Below are 20,872 nucleotides of genomic sequence, written 5' to 3'. Positions count from 1 at the left end.
TCCCAGCCTGCCCAGTGGCAGGGTGTGCAGGGATGAGCCAGTGTACCCGCCCACCCTCTCCGTTTGATCAGGATGCTGTCTTGTGGATCTTGCAGGCTTAATATATTCTAAATATTTCACTCACCCCTCCCCTGGGTCCTTAAGTCCCCTGGGACCCCAAACTGGTGTCCTTCTTTCATCTCCTCGGCTCATGTTTAGGGAACACTTACTGTGTGCCTGGCCCGGTTCCTCCAGATGCCCTCACACTCATCTTCAAACACGCCGGGCCTTTATGGCCTGAGATCTCTTGTCATTTCCTCCCTCCTCAGTGTCTCAGTTTGCTCATCTGTAAAATGGTGCGGCAGAGAGAGGCCTCGGGGTTTCCTACCCACGACACCCCACTCCAGGCTGTGGCAATCCCTATAAGCAAAGGTCAGGGCTGAATTCATTTCTGAGCTTGGAGATGATGGAAGGATCACAGAGCTGGAAGGATCAGAGTGACAGGTTAAGAAGGTCTCTGGGACCCTCCAAATATGGGGGCTGTCGTCCCATGTCAGGAGAACATTTAGGGAGCCCCAAGTATCACCTCCCTCCTGACAGGAGAGGGAGGAGCCAAGCCAACAGCTTGGCGAGCCACCCAGTAGGAAGCACCTGCCCCAGACCCTGACCCCTGCGACCCCATAAGAGCTGACCTAGGGTAAACATGCTTTGTTGTTGTCTAGATAATGGTTACTTTGTAATTCGGTCAACACACTTTGGAGCTCCGGGTCCAGGGAACTGGAGACTCAACTCCTCCCACTCCGTTTGTAATTCTAGATTTCTCCCAGTGATCCCCTCCTTCACTGTAAACCTTCGCTGGAGGGCTAGGCTAGTAGACCCGACCTCCGAAGGTGTGCGTGTGTATGTGTGTGTGTGTGGGGGGGTGCTGGGAGGTGCAGCGGGCAGGAGCTCAGGGAAACCATGGGCTTCATGGCTGATTTCTGGGAAGAACTTTTGACATTCGTGAAGATTTAAAGACACCTAACTCCCAAGTGTGGGTAACCTAAAGAGCTCAGAGTTTTAAACACTGGCTGCACAACTCGCTTATCAATCAAGCTGTCGTCCGTTCTGAGCCTCAGTTTCTTTTTTTTTTTTTTTTTTTTTTTTTTTTTTTGGTTTTTCGAGACAGGGTTTCTCTGTGGCTTTGGAGGCTGTCCTGGAACTCGCTTGGTAGTCCAGGCTGGTCTCGAATTCACAGAGATCCGCCTGCCTCTGCCTCCCGAGTGCTGGGATTAAAGGCGTGCACCACCAACGCCCGGCTGAGCCTCAGTTTCTACATGGGTAAGAGTTCAGAGTTAAAAGCATCGAGTCCTTAGGACCAAGCAGGCAGCCCTTGCTAGGGCTTGGATGATACATGCAGACCTGGCCAGCGGCAATGTCTGTGGATACTCCGGTACTGAGCGCGCGCGCTCGCAAGCGCACAGGCTTGGACGCCGTGGCAGGTCCGCAGGCGACGGAGGGGCGTCTGCAAGCTAACGGTGCTCTTTCAGTAGTTCTGTAAGCCACTTGGTGGGGTTGGGGATCCCGAGTCAGGTCGGAGGGGAGAGGGGCGGGGCGGGCGCGGCCACCTATCAGGGCTCAGCCCGCCGCTCACATTAACCCGCCTCCGGCCAGCGCCCCCGACTCTGCCACAGTCGCCAGATCGAGAGGTGTTCGGGCTGCTCGCCCGCCGCTACGCCAGCGCAGCCGGGCAGGTAAGCGCCCGGGAAGCCCCAAACCAAGTGGTTGGAAGGTTGGGGACCGGAGTCCAGGTCCCTCGGTGGCTCCGGCTCGGAAACGTCCCCTCCCTGGTTGCCACCACAGAAGGTGCTAGCCGCATCCGCGTGCCTCGCCGCGCGTCTGTGCAATGGGGTGGGTCCCTGCGTCTCAGTCCTAGACATGGTGAGCTAGTGTCCCTCGCTGCCGCTGCTCCTTCGGTATCGAAACCTTAGGGGGAGCGAATCGGGACTCTGCACTGTGCGGCTGCGACCAGGGCGCGGCACTACCAGTGTAGGGCGGCCAGGATCAGCCCGGGCCACAGGCGAAAGATGGCGTCGGCACCTGTCCCCGCGAGGACCTGGGAGTTCGCATCTGTCCTTCCCTCGGGGATCTTAGGATTCGCACGGTCCCTACGGCGACCTGTTGGTTCACACCTGTCCCCGACAGAATTCAGGTTTCGCATCTGCCCCACCCCCCCCGTGCGCGCGCTTGGGACCCGTGGGCGCACGTCTTTGAGGGGGAGACAGAGGGTCTTCCTAGCGACTCCAGTGCAAACCAGTACTTCCACGAAGCTCCTCGCCACCTGCCCACGCCCAGGCGCAGGGGCAGGGGCCCGGTGGGCTGGACACCGCAGAGGCTCCTGCCTTGCTCCGTACATTGGGAGGTGGGGGGCCGCTCAGGAAGGTGGCCCGTGCACTTGCCCGGGTCACAAGCTGCTACCAGCACTGGGGGCTCAGCGCTTGTATCACTTTTGCTGTCCTCTCCAGCCTTGTGGTCTTGCAGATGCATGTAGCTTTGCAAATTATTAATTGCTGCTCTGAAGTGCACTGAGCCGCCCTGCAAGGTGTTGTTGTCTGTTGTTGTTGTCACTGTGGTTCGTAACACTGTTACTGTGCCTCGAGCCAGCTGCAGCTTCCAGTCTCATTCCCACTTTGGGAAGGGGGCAGTGGCCCTTGCTCTAGGCTGAAGAATCACCTAATCTCTGGGGAGCTGGAGGTCTCATTTCAGATAGAAGAACAGGTTTTTATGTCCCAGTGGTCACTTCCTGGCTGTGTGGCTTCCTACGGGCTCCTCCACCATTCTGCACCCCAGTTTGTTGAGTTTGTGAAACAAATTCCCATCTAATCTGGTGGGAGGGAACCCCACCCAAGACGTGGCAGAGCTATCCAGCAATGCTGCTGCTACCTTGATTTCCACTCCATTTGGGCATGTTTTGAAGGAGGTCCCCCAGCACTTTGTATGTTTATTGTTGCCGTTTTTTACAAGTATCCACTGAAGGGTCATCTGTTGGCTGGCTTTGGATGTAGTGTCCTGATTGGGGCAGGTGTTGTACTTCTGACCTCTCTGCGCTCCTTCCCACCTTCTCGCTTTTCCCTGCTTCCCTATTTTCTCCCCCTCTACTCCCCAGGGTTTGAGGTGCTCTTTTTTGTTTGTTTTAAGGCAGTGTCTCATGTAGCCCAGGCTGGCCTCGAGCTCACTATGTAGTTGAGGATGGTCCTGAACACCTGATCCTCTTACCTTCACCTCCTAAGTCCTAGGATTCCAGGTGTTGTCACTGTGTCCAGCTTATTTGGAGCTAGGGGTGGAACTCAGGGCTTTGTGCACACTAGGCCAGCACTATCAACTGAACCCCTTATTTATTTTTTATTTTTCTAGACAGGATTTCTTTGTGTAACCCTGGCTGTCCTGGAACTAACTCTGTAGACCAGGCTGGCCTCGAACTCACTCTGCCTCCCGAGTGCTGAGATGATTAAAGTTGTGTGCCACTACCGCCCAGCACCTTCTTTCTTTCTTAAGGAAGGCCTCACTATGCAGTAGAGGCTAGCCTAGCATCTTTAATCCTTCTGCCTCTGCCTCTTGAATGTTGACTCAATCTGTTTTCTGTTGCTAATAACACAATGCCTCAGATGGAGTAAGAATTATAAAGAAATGACATTTCTTTTGACTCATGATTCTGGGTTCATGTGGGGCTGACGAGTCACGGTAGGCAATGGCCATCTTGCTGGCAGAAGACACACATTGTGCCTGTATTTGTGACACTTCTGGGTCTCCTACATTCTCAACCTTGTCTCATTTTAGTCACCTGCCAAATACCATGGTGAGGTTGGGTTCCCTCCTAAATTCATCACAATGGGGATTATATTTCAACAGTACAAGCTTTGGGGGACCCTCAGGTCTCACCTAACCACAGCACCTTCACCTTGTGAGCTTCAAGGGCACAGGGCTGATGCTGACCTTGGCTGCTGTTTCTCCAGTTAGATTTTAAAGATTGTCTTTGGTTTTGCTTTTTTATATTTGGAGACGGGGTCTCATACTTTATAGTCCAGGCTATCTTTGAACTCTTGATTCTCCTGTCTCTGAAGTGCTGGGGTTATGGACCTATGGCACCATTATTTTTTTTTTATTTTTCTTAACTCAAAATGTGTACCTTGCCAGAGGATGCTGGCTTCCAGCCCAAGCCTTGAAAATGCAGAGTGCCATTTTCCAACTTGGTGATGAGCTCATTTAACTAATCTGCTAAGCTGCCCCCTAGTTAGTATTTAAAGTTTCCTTTTGTTTTGTTTCCAGTCCTGGGGCTGGGACCCTGGGCTTTGTGTGTTTTAAGCAGCGCTTTGCCTCTGAGCTCCACCCCAGCCACAGCTGATCGTTTTTTGTAGGGACGTTTCTTCAGGCCCTGGAGGTTTGCTTTGTTTGTTTTTTAAGACAGGGATACTTTGTGTAATCTTAGCTGTCCTGGGACACACTTTCTAGACCAGGTTGGCCTCAAACGCACAGAGATACACCTGCCTTTGCCTCCCAAGTGCCGGCACTAGAGACATGTGACACCACCACCACCACTGCCCGACCCCTGGGAGGTTTATAAGAGATCATCAGAATGATACAGCCCAGTCCCTGTGGGTGTCTAGATGCATCTCCATCTTTGGACACCTTCTCTGAGAAGTCTCCATGACTACCCTTCTTGTCATCTCACTGGTTAGTGGCTCTGACCTTGGCTGTCTGAAATGACTTCATGTATTTGTGTCCTGACTTATGTAGCCTGCAGGCTCTGTGAAACAAGGAACATCACATGGTAAGTTCCTGGTGCCCATCGTAGCCTGGACACTTGGAATAAGCAACTCTAAATGCTTGGCTGTATGCTGGTTGCTGTAACGTGGTTGACATACAGTAATGAAATTACTGCTGGATTCATTGGAAGTAAAGAAACCAGAGACTGAGGGCTGGAGATGTAGCTCAAATGGTAGAGTGGCTGGATAATACACAGATTCCTGGGTTCAACTCCCAGCACCGAATAAACCTGGGATAACAGTGGATATCCTGGGACTCACTCCGTAGACCAGGCTGGCCTCGAACATACAACCTGCTTCTGCCTCCTGAGTGCCGGGATTAAAGGTGTGTACTACCACCAGCAGCAACTCTGCTAGGCTAGCACTTGGGAAGAAACAGGAGGGGCAAAGTTCAGGGTCATTCATTCTTGGCTGCATATTGAGTTGGAGGCTGACCTGGAATACAGGAGACCCTGTTTTGAAAGGAGAGAAACAGTACAGCTAGCTATCCTGTCTTATGTTCCCTTCCCGTCACCTTTCTCTTAGTGGCAGGGAGGGGGTAGCTGGAAGGACATATTGGCTCATGAGACGTCAAGCTGTCCCTGCCACAGACAGTATTTCCCCCTCTCCCTGGAAAGCATCCTGTTTTCAGTGAGTCATTTACATTCATGGACAATTGATGGCTCTTGCTTCCCCGGCAGCTGACTGCATGGATCCCACGAGAGAGTCACTGTTTTGCTGTCTGCCTAGAACAATTCAGAAACTGTTTCAAGGAAGTTGTGAACGATGCCCGGCTTTTGTTGGTAGTGGCCACCAGGAAGCCAGCAGTGGGCCTGGACTGGATGTGTGTGGCTGCTCCCTTTGTCCTACGCTTGCTTGGCTTAAGCCAAGCCTTAGGGGAACGGTGTCAGCAAATACATTCCTGGCCCATTTCTTGTTGGCCTCGAGGCAGGCAGGAGAGGGGCAGGCAAGGTGGCTGGGGCACAGGGCGGCGCAGAGAGGGCAGCTGATTTACCTAGTGTCAACATTGGGTTGTGACAATACAAAACACCCTCTGGGCACTGCCAAGCAAACCTGTTTTTCTGGAGACGGGAGAAAATTTGGTGGCCAGTTACTCCGCCCAAGAGGAGGCTTACCATTGGCGAAGGGCAGAGAAGGAGACCCCCCCTGACTGTCTGGTGAAAGGCTGTGTGCTGGAGATGGTGAAAGTTGGGGTGTTGATCAAGTGTTTTTCTCTCCAGAAGAGAACGCGTTCATGAGTAGGGGACTGGAATGGAGCAGCACCACATATGGGGCCCAGGGCAAGACCAGCTATAAACTGGGATGGCCAAATCAGTCCTCAGGTGTGGACAAAGGCTGCATGGTAACTAGACCCAGCTGGCAGGAGGCGGTCAGTAGGACAGGACATTCCTCCTATGGGCCATGAATGAGTGCATACCCATCTTAGGGCGCACCTCCAGGGAGGCTCTCCTCCTGTCCTGACAGGTGACCCCGTGGCCCAGCATGGGTGCATGTCCATCCTCCACACAGGGACAGTTGTCTGCCCTGTCCCTGTGCGCTGCTCATCTTCCCTGTTTTGCAGAGAACTCTCTCTGCTGCCGCGTGCTGTCGTGTTTCTCCCTGGGCAGACAGAAGGTAAACATTTATTGAGGCCATCGAGGGCCAAGTGCCCACTCCAGGTCAGCTGACCCAAGGCTCTGGGACAACAGAGTGAGGAGAAGTGGAATTCTGTCCTGGAGATGGGAGGGCTGGGGAGCAAGCGGGTTCCCTGGCCTGCCTGGAGCATGGGATGCTGAAGGCTTAGGAAAGGGGCTGAGTAAGAGCCCAGCACCATCCGAAGGAAGGGGGAGGATGGAGTCCGCCTCCCAGAGGAGCCCAGTAGGGTCTGGTGCTTCATGCTCTGGCTTGAACATTCCAAAATATATGAAGAATTTAGAAGCTGAAGGGGGAGGTGGTAGCTTGTCACTCTGTCCTTCTCTAATGGAGACAGAAAATCACAGCGTTCTGGGTTTGTTTTTGACTGTGTGTGTTTTGTTTTGTTTTTGGTGATTCCAGACTTGGTCAGGAGAATTTTTATGTCGTCATACTTCCTATGCCAGTTGGAGTACTTTTTAGGACTTTTCTATGGTGGAGTTGGGGGTGGAATTCAGGGCCTTGACTATACTGGCCACGTGCTCTACCATGGAGTTGGAGCCTCAGACTGCAGTATTCTCAGGGAGGATTAACCAGCCTCAGACTGCAGTATTCTCAGGGAGGATTAACCAGGCAAACATACCCCGAGCCTCTCTTTCTTCCCTAATGAAGAATTAGGGGTCTAGGAGGCCTAAGGAATCTGTCCAAAGTCACACATAGCCCACGGGTCCAAAGGGCCAGTCTTGACAAGGGAGTTTACACCAGAGAAACATATGTTAATCAGAACACTTGGGAGTCTCCTGTCACATGCCCGGCCAGAAGGAAAGAGAACCCAGGTGGGCATTTTCCCCTATACACAGACGAATTTTCCTTCCTGCAATTCAAATTAAAGATCTGAGAGCAGCTAGGTGCTGGTGTCAGGTGTGATACACAATTGTCAAACTTTTTTTTTTTTGAGGCAGAGTTTCTCTGTAGCTTTGGAGGCTGCCCTGGAACTCGCTCTGTAGACAAGACTGGCCTCGAACTCACAGAGATCCTCTGCCTCTGCCTCCCAAACGCTGGGATTAAAGGCGTGCACCACCACCGCCCGGCTAATTGTCAGACTTTTAAAGGCTGGGGATGTGGCTCATCTGGTAGAGTGCTTGCCTAGCATCTGGGAAGCCTGGGTTCTTTTCCCAGTACTGAATCAAACTGGACATAGTAGAGTGTGTCTGGAATCCCAGCACTCAGGAGGCGGAGGATCAGAAGTTCAAAGTCATCCTAAATTACATTTTGAGTTCAAAGCCAGCTTTGAAACACAGGGTACTTTGTCTCAAAAAAAAGTTTACATTGTCTGTATAAGCTCCAGACTGCTCCCCATCCCCTGCCAATCACATGTATAACTCCCGTTGCCTTCTTCAAAGGTTTGCTTCTAGATCTTTCTTCCATGAGGTTTCATTTACAGATAATGATGAACATCTCCATGATCTGGGAAATGTGAGTGTCTGTATCCATGGCAGGCAACTCACAACCACGTGTAACTGCAGTTCCAGAAGGGCCCAGTGCACTCTTCTGGCTTGCAAGGGCATCGTACCTGCAGGGTGCACATACACAAGCAAAACGCACAGAATAAAACATCTAACGGTGTCGTTGCTCAGGGATGGCACTGAGGTTGGTAGCAACATGTGCAGGTGAGCCCGGACTGAACCTGCAGGCTTACTTCCAGGCCACCACTTTCCAAGTTGTTGGACAATATCCACAGATACGGATGTCCCTTTTTATGTCCCTCTTTCTCTCTCCTCCCTGTCTTCCTTCCTTTTTCCACTGTTTCTCTGTCACCATTGGGAAGTGAGCCCAGCCCAGCCCACCCCACCCCTAGCAAGCTGTTTTGGACATATGCAGATTCCTGGGAAAAGGGGTCCTGTGGCTTCCCCTACAGGAGGATTGGGGGCTTGCACTGATGTCCTTGAAAAAACAAAAACTTTAAGGTAAACATCTCTATTTCCCACCAGTTTGAGCCAATAACAAGAGTTTTCTTTTTTTCTTTGCGTTGGTGTTGCCAATCACAGGCATGGAGTCAGAATGTAAGGTGACATCTGTGGTTAAAAAAAAAAAAGCCATGTCCCTCCCATGACTACCGTGCTCCCCATCCTGCTATCCCTCCTCCTTTGAGAGAGGAGTTTGTCCTAGTAGTTGTATCGGTCTGTCCTGTGTGTGTATGTGTGTGGAGGTCAGAGGTCAGTGATGAGTGTCATCCTCAGTCATTCCCTATAGTTTTGGGGACACAGTCTTTCACTGAACCCGGAGTTCACCCATTTGGCTAGACTGGCTGGGCAGTGAGCCCCGGGATCCTCCTGTCTCTGTCAAGAGTCAGGTTAAGCACCATCATACAAGGCTTTTGTATGGATGCTGAGAATTGAAACTCATTGCCCGCTCAGTTTCCCCAGGGCTGCTGGGTGCCTCCAGGGTCACATGGCACACATACCCACAACTCAGAAAGTGCATGTGCAACTTTGGTGGCTGTTGATTGATCCCTCCTGAGAGAGGGCTTGTGCCTGTTCAGAGAGAGTCTGGGGGCTCTGGCCATTCACTGGCTGGGTTTATAGCTGCCTTATGAGTCTGCCAGTTAAATGGCCCAGCTTCAATGGAGGCCCTGCATGGTGACAGACATTGGGTAACAGTGCATGTGTCATCTTATCTTCTTTGAAGCCCTGGGGTGATACTGGTGTCACTTGGGTCCAGAGAGTTCAGGTGACTGATCTGCAGTCACAAAACAGGGGAAGAGTAGGAACTGGAGCCTGGGTCTGTCTGTGTGTCTGTGTATCTGTCTGTCCATCCATAAGTTCAGGACTTTTCTCAAGTTGGGTACGCTACTGGTACTTTGTGTCATTCCAGCTTCATGGTCCAGGGAGCTCTGATGGTGAAGACCATGGATGTCCACCTGGTCCCACCCAGCTACATCCACCCAGGTGGATGTCCCAGCCTGGTCCCATCTGCTCTTAGTTTGAACATTGATGTTGGGGGCACTAGATAAGTTATAGCATGGGGGTCTCTGCCAGGACTGAAGCCCCAATGCCTGCAGGCCACACTGGCCAGATATCTGCCTTTGCTCCTGGGAGGGAGAGAGTATCCCCCGTTTCCCAGATGAGCCTGAGGGCATAGGAGGTCACCAAACACAGGCCGGCCCATGAGGTTCACTGTGTTGTCCATCTAAGCCGTGGCATGGCACTGTCAGAACTTAAATTTGCATCCTGACACACTTATGGCAGCAGGTTCTTCTACCACGAGGATGTAGTAAGGTCATTGTGGGATGCAGCCTGGGTGGGGACATAGATATGTGTGTTCCCCCTTCATGGAAGGATTCCAGTACTCACCTGTAAATTTCTTGGAAGGAAAGAGCAAGCAACCTAGACGATGAAAATTGGTGCAGTTTCCTGGGGTCACGCTGGGTCTCCTGGGAATACCTGGCCTTCATTTATTCACTCAAACACCTGCTCCATGCATGTCAGGCCCGCTGTTGGAAGTGGGATACAGAAACTAATAGCAATCCCGTTTTCAGCTGCTCATCCTCTGCCTGGTTCATCAACACAGATTGTGTCACTGGCCCCCACAACAGTATCTCCAACCTAGAAGTGAGAAGACACAAGACTCAGACAAGTTTACTAGGCTGTCCAAGGACACCCAGTCCTGGGTTCTAAATTGCCAAGGAAGCAGCAATATCCTGTAAAGGGAGGCAGAGACTGGCTGTGAACTCCGAGGGCTCCTAGTGTCTGGGACTGTGACGCTTGGAATGAGCTCTTCGGGACCCTTAGGAATGGTTAACCAGTTTCCCAAGAATGCCCAGGTGATGGGCACTGGCTTCGCATAGCATGTCTCAGTTCGTGGTTTCTGGGTGTGGTCAGAAAAGGGGCCAAGACTGGGTGGCCTGCTGGAAGAAAGACCCTCTGGTGGTCGTAGCATGACACTTGGGGTCTAGGGATCCACACAGTTGTGGCAGGCAGCCCTGAGGCTTCTGTCTGATAGAGGTCTGCTAGTGACAGTGTGGCCAGGGTGGGGATGGGGCTGGCAGGGTGACTGACAGCAGGGCATTGCCACTGCAGGACCCTGGCAGGGGGATTCTCCCAGCCTCAGAGCCACATGTGTTTACCGTCTCCGTTTTGATACTTGACCTCAGGTGGACACAGAGGCTCATGGGAAAGGCTTAGGTGAGCTGATTTCTGATGGTGGTGGAAGGGTTACACTAGACACAGAGGCAGCTAATCTGTACACAGAACTAGTCCCGGCTTACACACCCAACAACATCTAACAGGGGCAAGCTGTGGGACCCTTGGCTGGACAAGGAGCCCCAGCAGTGTGGCTGCATTATCTCCACTCAACGGCAGGTAGGGAAACTGAGTCTCAAGGATGGGAAAGGTGAACGTTGGGGTTAGGATGGTAACCTGAGATAAGAGTGGGTCTGTCCCAGGCCCATGAAGATGGGAGAGCAGCGGAGTCCAAGAGGGTTCTAAGGAAGACAGATGGGTGCCTGACCCTCCAGCAGGGCCTGCTCTCCCAGGCCTCCGGTGTCAGCCGCCATCTGGTGCTGGGAATGCTGGGAATTCAGGCTGTCAGAACCAAGGATCAAGGTGAAGGCCAGGTGTCCAGCTTCAAGGCTGAAGTTCCATCCCACTGTGGCCCTTGCCTGGGAGCAGCTTGGGAACGGGGTCTGTGGAGGTGATAGTAGAGGTAGAGGCTGGGTTTGGGGAGACAAGGGAGAGGAGGAGGGGACAGATGCAAATGAGGGCCTGGTCTGCTTTCCCAGGGAAATGGCTTTGCATGCTGAGTCAACCCTGGCCGGAGCCTCTGGGTAGCAGGGGTTCTGGACACAGTTTTATGAGGACCACCTAATATGCATGCATGTGTGTGCCCACTCAAGCAGTCACACACTCACACACACACACACACACACACACACACACACACATACACCCACACATTTGCACATACTGCTTTTAGTCTGTACCATGCCAAGACATCTTGGCCATAAGCAAGTTCATGTCTCTCTTTGTCTGCATCTTTAATGTTGTACTTGTTTATTGTTTTATTTTTAGTGTTTTGAGATGAAGCCTCAGGTAACTCGGGACGTCCTTTAACTCGCTATGTAGACCGGGCTAGCCTTCACTCTTGATCTGCCTGCCTGCACCTCCTGAATGGGGATCTCGGCTGTGTCATCACCCTGCTTCTTCCTTCCCACCCTTTAGGTGGGGTTTTAGCATTCCTCTTTGAAGCTTTTACTAGGATAACTTGACCCGAAACCTTCTTTTAAAAAATGTATTTATTTATTTACTTTGGTTGGTGTTACTGTAAAAATGTTCTCATGTTCAACTGTATTTTTTTTTTAAACAAGATCTCACTCTGTAGCCCTAACTGGCCTGGAACTCACTGTATAGACCAGGCTGGCCATACTGAACTCACAGAGATCTTCCTGCCTTTGCCTCGTGAGTGCTGGGATTAAAGGCGAATGCCACGATGACCAGTGATGTCATTTTTGCCTGGCGTGTGGAGCTAGTGACTTTTGCATATTGGCCTCTGTCTGTCCACTCTAACATTCCACAGTACCATGAGTGGGTGTCTGTGATGTTGCATAGACAAACATACCTGCTGACTTTTTGAAGGTTTAGGGGGAAGGAAGGTATCCCTGGGTGCTCATGCTGAGCATTGCCTTTGCCTCAGAGACCCCAGTGGAGGACATCTCTTGCTTCTGCATCCTCCCTTCTGTGTGAGCCCTGAATTCCCCTCTCTGCTCTCCAGTTAACTGGCAGTACAGTGACATGGTCAGTGAGGTCAGACTGTCCCTAGGAGATGGTGACATTGCTGACTGCTGGCCAGTGTTGGGAATGGCTCCTATGAAATGCAAGTCCAGGCTGGGAAAGGGAAAGGGGCTATCGTGACCCATCCCGGCTCAGAGAGGCTTCCAGCCGAGCTGGCTAAAGGCCTGTTGGTTTCTCTACACTGCAAATCCTTGATCTCCCTTGTTGTTTTTAAACTGCTGCCAAGCACACCTTGGGACAAATATGTCAAGAGTTTTGAGGAACCCGTGTGAGCACATGGGTGATACCAGGTGACTGCGTGGCTTCTTCACCAGGTTAATGGGGTGCGGGGTGGGGGGAGCTTGCTCCCACTTTGTAGCTTTGCAGCTCTGCCTGCAGGTGCACCGAGCAGGTGGAGCCCCCTTTCCTCCCGCTGCAGCCCACAGCTTCTACCTCCAGGCAAAGGTGTTGCCTGGCAGGTGCGGCTGCTGTGGCTGTGTTTATGCTTCTCATCCTTGCAGCCCGGCTCCTGTGAGACTTGAGCTGTCTTTGTTGGGAACAGATGTCAACCTCCCCTGTGCCTTCCTCTTAGGAGGGGAGACAGCCACCTCTTTGTTGAGACAGAAACTCTGGACGGGTATTCTTTTTCCACTTCTGGAAGGAAGAACAATGCTGTCCTTATATGGCTTCTCAAAACCTGGAGCTCACCACACCCCCATACCTGCTGTGGTAGCTGATGATGTCATCTCATGTGCACTCAACTCCTTGATCACAACCATTTGGGGTGCATTGCTGACAGTCATCTGCCTAAGGTCAGCCCTGAGACACCTGGAGGGTCCCAGCTTATGTTCTAACTCCCTGAGTGCCCAGGCTTCCAGCGTCTCTTTCTTTAGGGAGTGATCAGTAGGGCGCTTCAGAGTTTAGCCTCAGGTGTGCTGGGGGGGAAGGGGGATGGCTTTGTGCAGTGTTCCTGCAGTCGGTCCGTTTTACAATGGTCATTGGTCTGTCCTGGCCTAGGCACGGGAAGTCTTGGATCACTGTCCATCTAACTCAGGCATGAACTTTTCCAAGAGCCGGTGTTCTTTTTGAACAGAAAATCATGTCTGGGTTGGTTCTTGTGTGTCTGTGTGTTGCTGGGAATGAAACCAGGGTCTTGTGCGTGCCAGACAAGTGCTCTACCTGTCACCCGGTTGTTGGGAGGTGAAATAAAGGCATCCACACACACTCTGAACACAGCCTAATGCGGGGTAGGGAAGCAGGCTCAAGCCAGCATGACCTTTCTACAGTCTGTTTTGGATTTGAGATACCATCTGCTTATATATAATGAAATATATTGAGGGCTAGGGTGTGGAAGATGGCCGTTGATATCCTCAACACTGACACAGAAAGCCGAACCTGGCTGTGCTTGCCTGCAGTCATAGTTCAGAGGCAATCAAGACAGGAGGATCTCTGGGGCCTACTGTCAGTCAAGCTAGCAGAAATGTCCCCAGATCTAAGTGAAGGATACTGTTTCAAAAAACGAGGTGGAGGACAATCAAGGAAGTCATCAACATTGACCTCTGACCTTTTCATGCACACTTGAACAAATACACACACACACACACACACACAGAGCTGTCTTGGAGATGAGGTCAGACTCTATTTATGAAAATCAGGTACCTCTCCTATGCACTTTCACATATGAGGTGAAGGTGATTTATATGGAATATTAAGTGATTCTGTACATGGGATAAAGTTCCTATACTCCGAGCCATCACACATGTGGTGTGATGTTGGGGCTCAAAGTTTTGAATTTTGGATTCTTACGTAGAGCTGCTCAATGCCACCCACTTGTTTGGTGTATTTTCAAGACAGGTTTCTCTGTGTAGCCCTCACTGTCCTGGTACTCACTCTGTAGACCAGGCTGGCCTCAAACTCACAGAGATCCTCCTGTCTCTTCCTCCTGAGTGCTGGGATTAAAGGTGTGTGCCACCACCAACCAGCATTTTTTTTTTCAAACAAGGTCTCTTGTGTTTGGCTGCATTGGAACTTTCTGTGTCCCCTAGACTGGCCTTGAACTCCTGCTTGTGCACCAGCATTTGAGTTAGGCTGTTAGTCCAGATCTACAGTATCATTGCCTTGATGCCATGGCCGCAAGGCCATCTGGTCCTGTGTGGGGTTCACTGTGGTGAGTCAGTCACCGAGTCCCACCCAGCCTGCCTCAGTAGAGATGGAACCATTACTGAAGTGTGAGTCACCACTGTGGGGGTTCCAGAAGCCTCTGACCACAGGAATTGGAAACTGGGAATTGAACCCTAGGCAGGGCGTGGCTTCCAGTCATGCAGTTGCTTGGGCCAGGCTTTCTCTGCTGCCCTGTCCGCTGTCTCTGACTGGCTGCTGCAGCTTGGGCCCTCACCCCTGCATTCATGACAGTCAGGAGGGGGCTGCCCTGTCCTGGACTGTTCCTTCCCTTTTTTCTTCTGATTGAATTGTCACTTTATTGCAAGATGGTATCAACTACTTACAAGTTAATAACTTGTTCATTTTAGTTGGGCAGCAAAAGTTGCTGCAAATTGTGTGTTCAGAAGCGATCACCAGATGATTGCAGATGCAGAGCAAGGATCAGTGATACCTGCTGGGGGCAGAGGAGGGTCAGGAACACTGAAATTCCAGGGCCTTGCAGTCCCTATGAGCTCCGTTGTACCCCGCATGCCAAGTGCCTATTTTGGTTTGGTGTTCTGAGCCCTAGTAGCCTCCATTGCATAGTTCTGAGCAATCTAGTCACACCGAGTCTATTTTATCCCACAGAGGACATGTCAGAGGCAAGACTCATGGCCAGAGACCTCATCAAGACTGTCCTGCATGACCAGGTCCCCCAACCTCCAGTGGCTCCTGGGGCTCCCAGCGTGAAGGAGCCTGTGGAGGAAGAAAACATTAGTTCTATGAGAGACTTGGACCTCGTGGAGTGCCTGGAGGACAGGTAGGGCCCACTGACCAGTGCCCTCCTCTGGACAGGGGTTGAGAGCTTCTATACAGAGCTGGAGTGGGGTGGGGCTTGAGGAGGGTTTCTGACAGTGATTTCTGGGTCTCAGGACCAGCACACTGCAGTCTGGGCCATCTAGCTTCACTGGCAGGGGGCATGTTTGTTGTTGCCACTATGTCCAGAGAGAGACGGCAAGGTCCCTTCCTGCTCAGGCCGTGAGACCCACTGCTCACTTCCAGCAGCAGAAGAGCAGTCATCCTGGCCATGGCGAGTCCTGCACACAGGCAGGGCAACTGTCTCTCCATGTGTACTCTCAGCTTCAGGGTTCTCTGTCACTCTGATTGCGGAGTTAAGATGGGCCTGTCGCCTCACTTCCTGCTCCATTCCTGAGCGAGGTGAAGCCTGGGACAGTATTTTCCTGGAGTCTCCCAAGGTATAGGTGGGACCAAAACTTCCCCACCCAGTTGCTAGACGACCTTCCAGGCTCCTCCCACTGTTGTCACTGTTAGAATCTGGAATACTGGGTCAATGGTGCAGGTGGCCAGGGCTGAGCGGGCAGGGCAGATAGCCCCTGAGATGTCCTCTGTAGGGACTTTCCAGTGAGCTGTTGGGTCACTGGTGTGGAATGTTCAGGCCAACCTCAGAAAGGGCTTAATCAGGCTGGTTTCAGTGTGTACGTCTTAGTTAGGGTTTCTATTGCCGACACCATGACCAAAGAGCAAGTTGGGGAGGAAAGGGTGCATTAGGCTTACACTTCAGCATTGCTGTTCATCGCCCAAGGAAGTTAGGAGAGGGACTCAATCAGGGCAGGGTCCTGGAAGAAGCAGGGGCTGATACAGAGGCCATGGAGAGGAGCTGCTTACTGGCTTGCTTCCCTGCTTACTCAGCCTGCTTTCTCATAGAACCCAGGACCAGCAGCCCAGGGATGGCACCACCCACCATGGGCTGAGTCCTCTCCCATTGATCACTAATTGAGAAAATGCCCTACACCTGGATCTCACTGATGCATTTCCTCAGCTGAGGCTCCTTCCTCTCTGATGACACAAAACCAGCCAGCCCAGTGTACATGTGTTCACCTCGCTAGTGAGTCTCCCATTTTGCAGGAGAGCTTTTACATTTTTAAAGATTTATTTTATGTGCATGATTGCTTGCCTGCAGGTATGTCTGTGCACTATGTAATACCTGGTGTCTGAAGAACTCAGAAGAGGGTGTTGTATCCCCTGGAACTGGAGTTACAGGTGGTTGTAGACCACCACATGGGTGCTGGGAGTCGAACCTGGGTCTTCTGCAAGAGCAACAAGTGCCGTTTATTAATTGCCAAGCTATCTCCAGTGCCTGGCTCACTTGGGATTTGGTTTAGCAATTGTGGCTAGACAAGGACTAGCTAGCATCTCTCCATCTGGGGAGGGTGCAGATACAAATGTTTCAGGACTGGGAACCAGGAGCAGGTCTTGGAGCGGGAAGATAAGCTGAGACCCTGTAGGAAGCCAACTGAAGGGGACTCAGAGCACCCCCAGTGCTCCTCCCTACCATCCACTGTTACCACCATGCAGCTCCCCCCCCCACCAGGTCCTCTAGAGGGAAGGTCAGGTGATGGTCTTTCTGGGCTAAGTTGTCCCTGGCTTCCAGGCAGGTTCATGAGATACTCCTAGCATTAATGCATGTCAGAGTTCCCCAAGAGGCAGTCCCCTGTTGCCCCTCCACCTGATGTCTCAGTAGCCTGTGGCCTGTCCTGCAGGGCACATTTGAAATGGTCTTTACTCCAAAGCGTACTCAAGGATGAGAGGGACACCTAGGTTTGCTGCTGGCCCCCAGTATTCCACTGCCTCCTGTCTCTGGGCCTTGAGTCCCACAGGATTTGGGCTGGGTGAGTGGGTGGTATGGTCCCTCAGCACAACCCCACCAAACTTCCTGGTGTCTTCCTGCAGAGACCAGGTGGCCCTCAGGCTGGCCTACATCGGTGATGAGATGGACCTGTGTCTTCGGGGCCCCCGTCTGGCCCAGCTGCCTGGGATTGCCATGCACAGGTAACCAGCTGCCCAGGTGGACAGGCGGAGCCACAGCCAGCATAGGGTTAAGAGCACCCTGCAAACCTTGAAGAAGTGTGGGAGTCCCCAGGCAAGCTTGAAACCCTTCGCTTCCCAGCCCCCACCTGGGTCCCCAAACCTTCCCTCTGGCCTCAGCAGTAGATCAAGCATCACCTAGGATCTTTCTGTTGCCCTTCGTCAAGCTGGACAGTCCTGAGAGGTCCCAGTTGCCAGGGCAGTGTGGGCTTGGCCCCAGAGGGAACCCCAGAGGCAGCCCCGCGGTTGGTCTCCCAGGAAGACAGATGTAGGTAGCGACTTACTCAGGGGCCTTCAGGGTGGACGTTCCTCGTGGCCCGCTCTGGGCAGAGACCCAGAAGGCTATCTGGGAAGAGATGGCTTTCTTAGTGGAGAGAGCAGGGTGTCCGAGGGGCACAGAGGCTCTATGCACCATGCTGAAATGAGTCACACATGTAGGTGTCCAGCGCCTACTGCTACAGTAACCAACTTGGCCATCCCATGTCTTACAGACTCGCTGTCACCTACAGCCAGATGGGTGTCAGGGGGATTTTCAGAAGCCTGATTCAAGGCCTCACCAACCTCAGGGAAAGCATCTGGTCCTGGAGAGTCCTGACCCCTGGCACCTGGGTAAGAGCCTTGACGCCTCTAGTCTGCATTACCCCGCCATAGGGCAGCCAGCAGCTCCTTGGCCATGCTTCTGGTTTGCCACAATCCCCATCCCTCTCTGTAGCATCTTCCCCACCTCTTTCCACTTCGGCCCCGTCCCAGAAGCCTGAGTGTGAGCAACAACCGTTGGGCTGACCTCTGAACTCAACAAGGTTTAAGTACACACAAAACAGCACCTCCGCTCTCCGCTGCAGAGACCCTTCCTCTGGCAGACAGGACCCTCTCTCAGCTACGGTCTCAGAGCCACCTCCCAGCTCACCCCACTGGCTGAGTGCCGTGTTCACACTGTCCCAGATCCCCCACCTGTGCACAGGTGTTTGCTCCCAGTCCCCAGGAGCTGTCTCCTCACCCAAGTGGCCCCTGGACCTCACTTTCTCTTCCCTCTTGGTCTCACAGGTGTCACCCAACCAGGCCGGAGGACAGCTGTTTCCCACGGTGCTGTTGGTCCTCTTGCTGCTGGGGGAGGCCTTGCATTTGCAGCTTCAGTGAAGCCCAGCGGGGGCAGGGCTGGTCCCTGCCTCTCAACCATCCCCTAGAGGTGCCGGCACCCTAACTATGGTGTTTTCTAACTGTCCCTTTTTTTATATATTTAACTCAGGATAGTGCTGAGATTTCCTACAGGTTTTCTGGGTTTTTGTAAGGCAAATGAATTCACTGTAGCTCAGGGGCATTACTGGCTAAATGTCCCTGAGGCCTGGCTGGCCCCTCTCTTGACCCCTGCCTACTTTCCTCTCTGCAGGCTGGTCCTGTGGCCACCAGTGGGGGGAGTGCTGGCCACACCCCTGTTTGTGAAGCCTTGAGGCACAGAATCTACTGGACTAGATTCCTTGGGGTGGAGAGTTCAATAAAGTTTAATAAAGTAAATCAAGTGTTGTTTCCAGGAGCGTTCAATAAAGTGCTGTTTGCAGCCAGCCCCCTCCCCCCCAGGTTCTCTGGGGACTGTCACAACCCTGGATGTAGATGGGGGAGGGGGAGGGGTGGCCTCTGCCCCAGCCCTCTGCATCCTGCCCGCACCCAAGGGCAATAGCATTCCAGCCCGTCCCCCCATAGCTTGGGCTGTCCTGGAACTCATTATGTAGACCAGGTTGGCCTAACCCCGAACTCTGCCTGCCTCGGTGCCACCATGCCCAGCTCCAGTGTCATCTTGTCCCCTTCTGCCTGTAATCCTAATGGGGAAGTCTGCGCACCTCCTGTGGGGGTGTGGGGTGTGCTGCACAAGGATGGAGGAGGGCCAGACTCCCACCATGGGCTCAGTACCTCCCCCAGGCCTGGCCCATTTTCTTTCTAGATCAGCCAGGGCCTCCACCTGGAACTCTGCCTGTTCCCATCAGACACCAAACTGTGCCCCGCCCCATGTAGCTACCAGTGGCTGTGACTTCTTCAGGGGCCACTTTCTCTGGCCCCCGCCCAAATGCTCTCATTATGTGTCCTTGAGCTGTCCCAAATTTCCCAGGTCTGGGTGGAGTGCTTGTTGAGTCCCTCTGTAGACTGTGTCCCCACTACCGTCTTGGCCTTGCCTGGAAGCCTCAGTGTCCTTCCTGGGAGGACGGGGCCACAGAGCAAAACCTTCCTGGGAAGAGTCAGTTTGGGGGATGGGGCAACTTGACATCCAGACCAAGGGTCGGGGGACTGGCTGGTGGGATCTCAGCTCGCAGGGCTGTGACCAGGCGGGGGTAGCTGTCAGGGCTGGCTCATTACTGGGACAGAAGCTAACTCTACTGTGGCTGGGAGTCCCCCAGCAGGGTTGGAGAGATGGCAGCAGCAGGAGTGAGCTCTGCTCTAGAGATGGGAGCAAAGGGCCTTCCTGGCCTGGGCAAAGGTGGCAGATGTCACTTAGTGCCAGTTCCCACCAGATTTCCCACAGAGCACCATCGCCCCGTGAGCCTCCTGTCTGTGTGGCCACAGGCTCTAGGCCCTCTCTTCCACAAGGCAGTTATGACCCTCAAGCTGGACCCTCACTCCAGGCAGTGGTAACCTGAGACCACACCCAGAGCAACTGCACTCCCTTCTCAGGGAGCAGACAAAGCTAGCTTCTCTGGGCTTTCCTTAGCTCCAAAGCCTTGGGTATTTCTGTGAGTTGGCATCAGCCCAGTAGGTGTCACCTCCCATCCTGTCACAGTGTCCCAGGCCTCATAGGGTGTCTACGAATGTTGCTAGGAAGAACAAAGGCCACCTGCTTTGGGTACTCCTCTTTCAAGACACAAAACTAAACACCAGAGCCCAACCCCAAGCTGCATTGCCAGGCTCAGCCTTCAGTGAGACCAGTCCCAGGTAACAGCAGAACTAGGATTGCCCCCAGTGCTCAAGAGTGGGGATGGACACTTGCCACATTTGCCACAGCAGCTTCCGTCTGAGACTTCACACGCCACTCCCCTGAAGCAGGCCCAAGGAGGGATGGAGGGTTCTGGGACAAGGGGGCAACTTCCCTCAGGTGACAAGGCTATGGGAGCATGTGGGGCCTGTCATGTGACCACACTGGATGGAACTAACCACTCCCTATGTCATATGGGATGCCCTGGTTCAGGTTGACCTCATGCTGGGCTCAGGAGAGGTAAGCCCAAGTGTCTGAGGTGACACCTGCCCTGCAGACAGCCAAGCCACAGTGCTCCAGACCAGGGGCCCAAAGAGGCAACCACAGGAGCCAACCCCCTGCAAGCAAATGCTGACAGCTTTCCAGAATCCTACTCATTACAGACAGGCTATTCTGCCTACTTGATGTCAAACTTGGGAACTAAAGCCATTCTCCTGCCTCAGCTAGGATAGATGTGCTCACTCAGGGTGGTGCAAACTACATTTGCACACATGTTAAAATCCACAGGTCATCTATAGGTCACAAGGCCTGCAAGTACCACTGGCCAGGACCAAGGACAGTTGCACAAGACTGGGACAGTTGGGCAATAGGACAGGTCCTGTCCAGAGGCTGACAGCCCTGCTGAGGCTACCCAGATAGGTGCAGGCCTTCCCAACAACAACACAAGTTCAAGGGCCCCATTCCCAAGATTCCCCAGCATCAGTGAATGAGAAAGCCAGCCAGGCAGC

The 20,872-nt window shown here is 52.8% G+C and overlaps 1 protein-coding gene across 2 annotated transcripts; it reads left to right on the top strand.

The window, feature by feature from the left end:
• Window positions 1–1,601: 1,601 nt before the first annotated feature.
• Bik (BCL2 interacting killer) lies at window positions 1,602–18,701 on the top strand. Of its 2 annotated transcripts, XM_040754075.1 has the most exons (6): window positions 1,602–1,712; window positions 14,948–15,119; window positions 17,051–17,149; window positions 17,677–17,794; window positions 18,230–18,371; window positions 18,573–18,701. In XM_040754075.1, exons 2-5 carry the CDS (start codon window positions 14,953–14,955, stop codon window positions 18,320–18,322), a joined length of 477 nt encoding a protein of 158 aa, XP_040610009.1. In that variant the 5' UTR covers window positions 1,602–1,712; window positions 14,948–14,952; the 3' UTR covers window positions 18,323–18,371; window positions 18,573–18,701. The 2 variants fall into 2 exon arrangements, with proteins under 2 accessions (XP_040610009.1, XP_005067101.1); XM_005067044.4 differs by having other exon boundaries at window positions 18,230–18,701.
• Window positions 18,702–20,872: the final 2,171 nt, after the last annotated feature.

Source organism: Mesocricetus auratus, unplaced genomic scaffold, assembly GCF_017639785.1.
Source record: "Mesocricetus auratus isolate SY011 unplaced genomic scaffold, BCM_Maur_2.0 Super-Scaffold_100010, whole genome shotgun sequence".
Classification (NCBI taxonomy): Eukaryota; Metazoa; Chordata; class Mammalia; order Rodentia; family Cricetidae; genus Mesocricetus; species Mesocricetus auratus.
The sequence above is the reverse complement of the archived record's forward strand: the minus strand, read 5'-3'. Positions and strand labels throughout refer to the sequence as shown.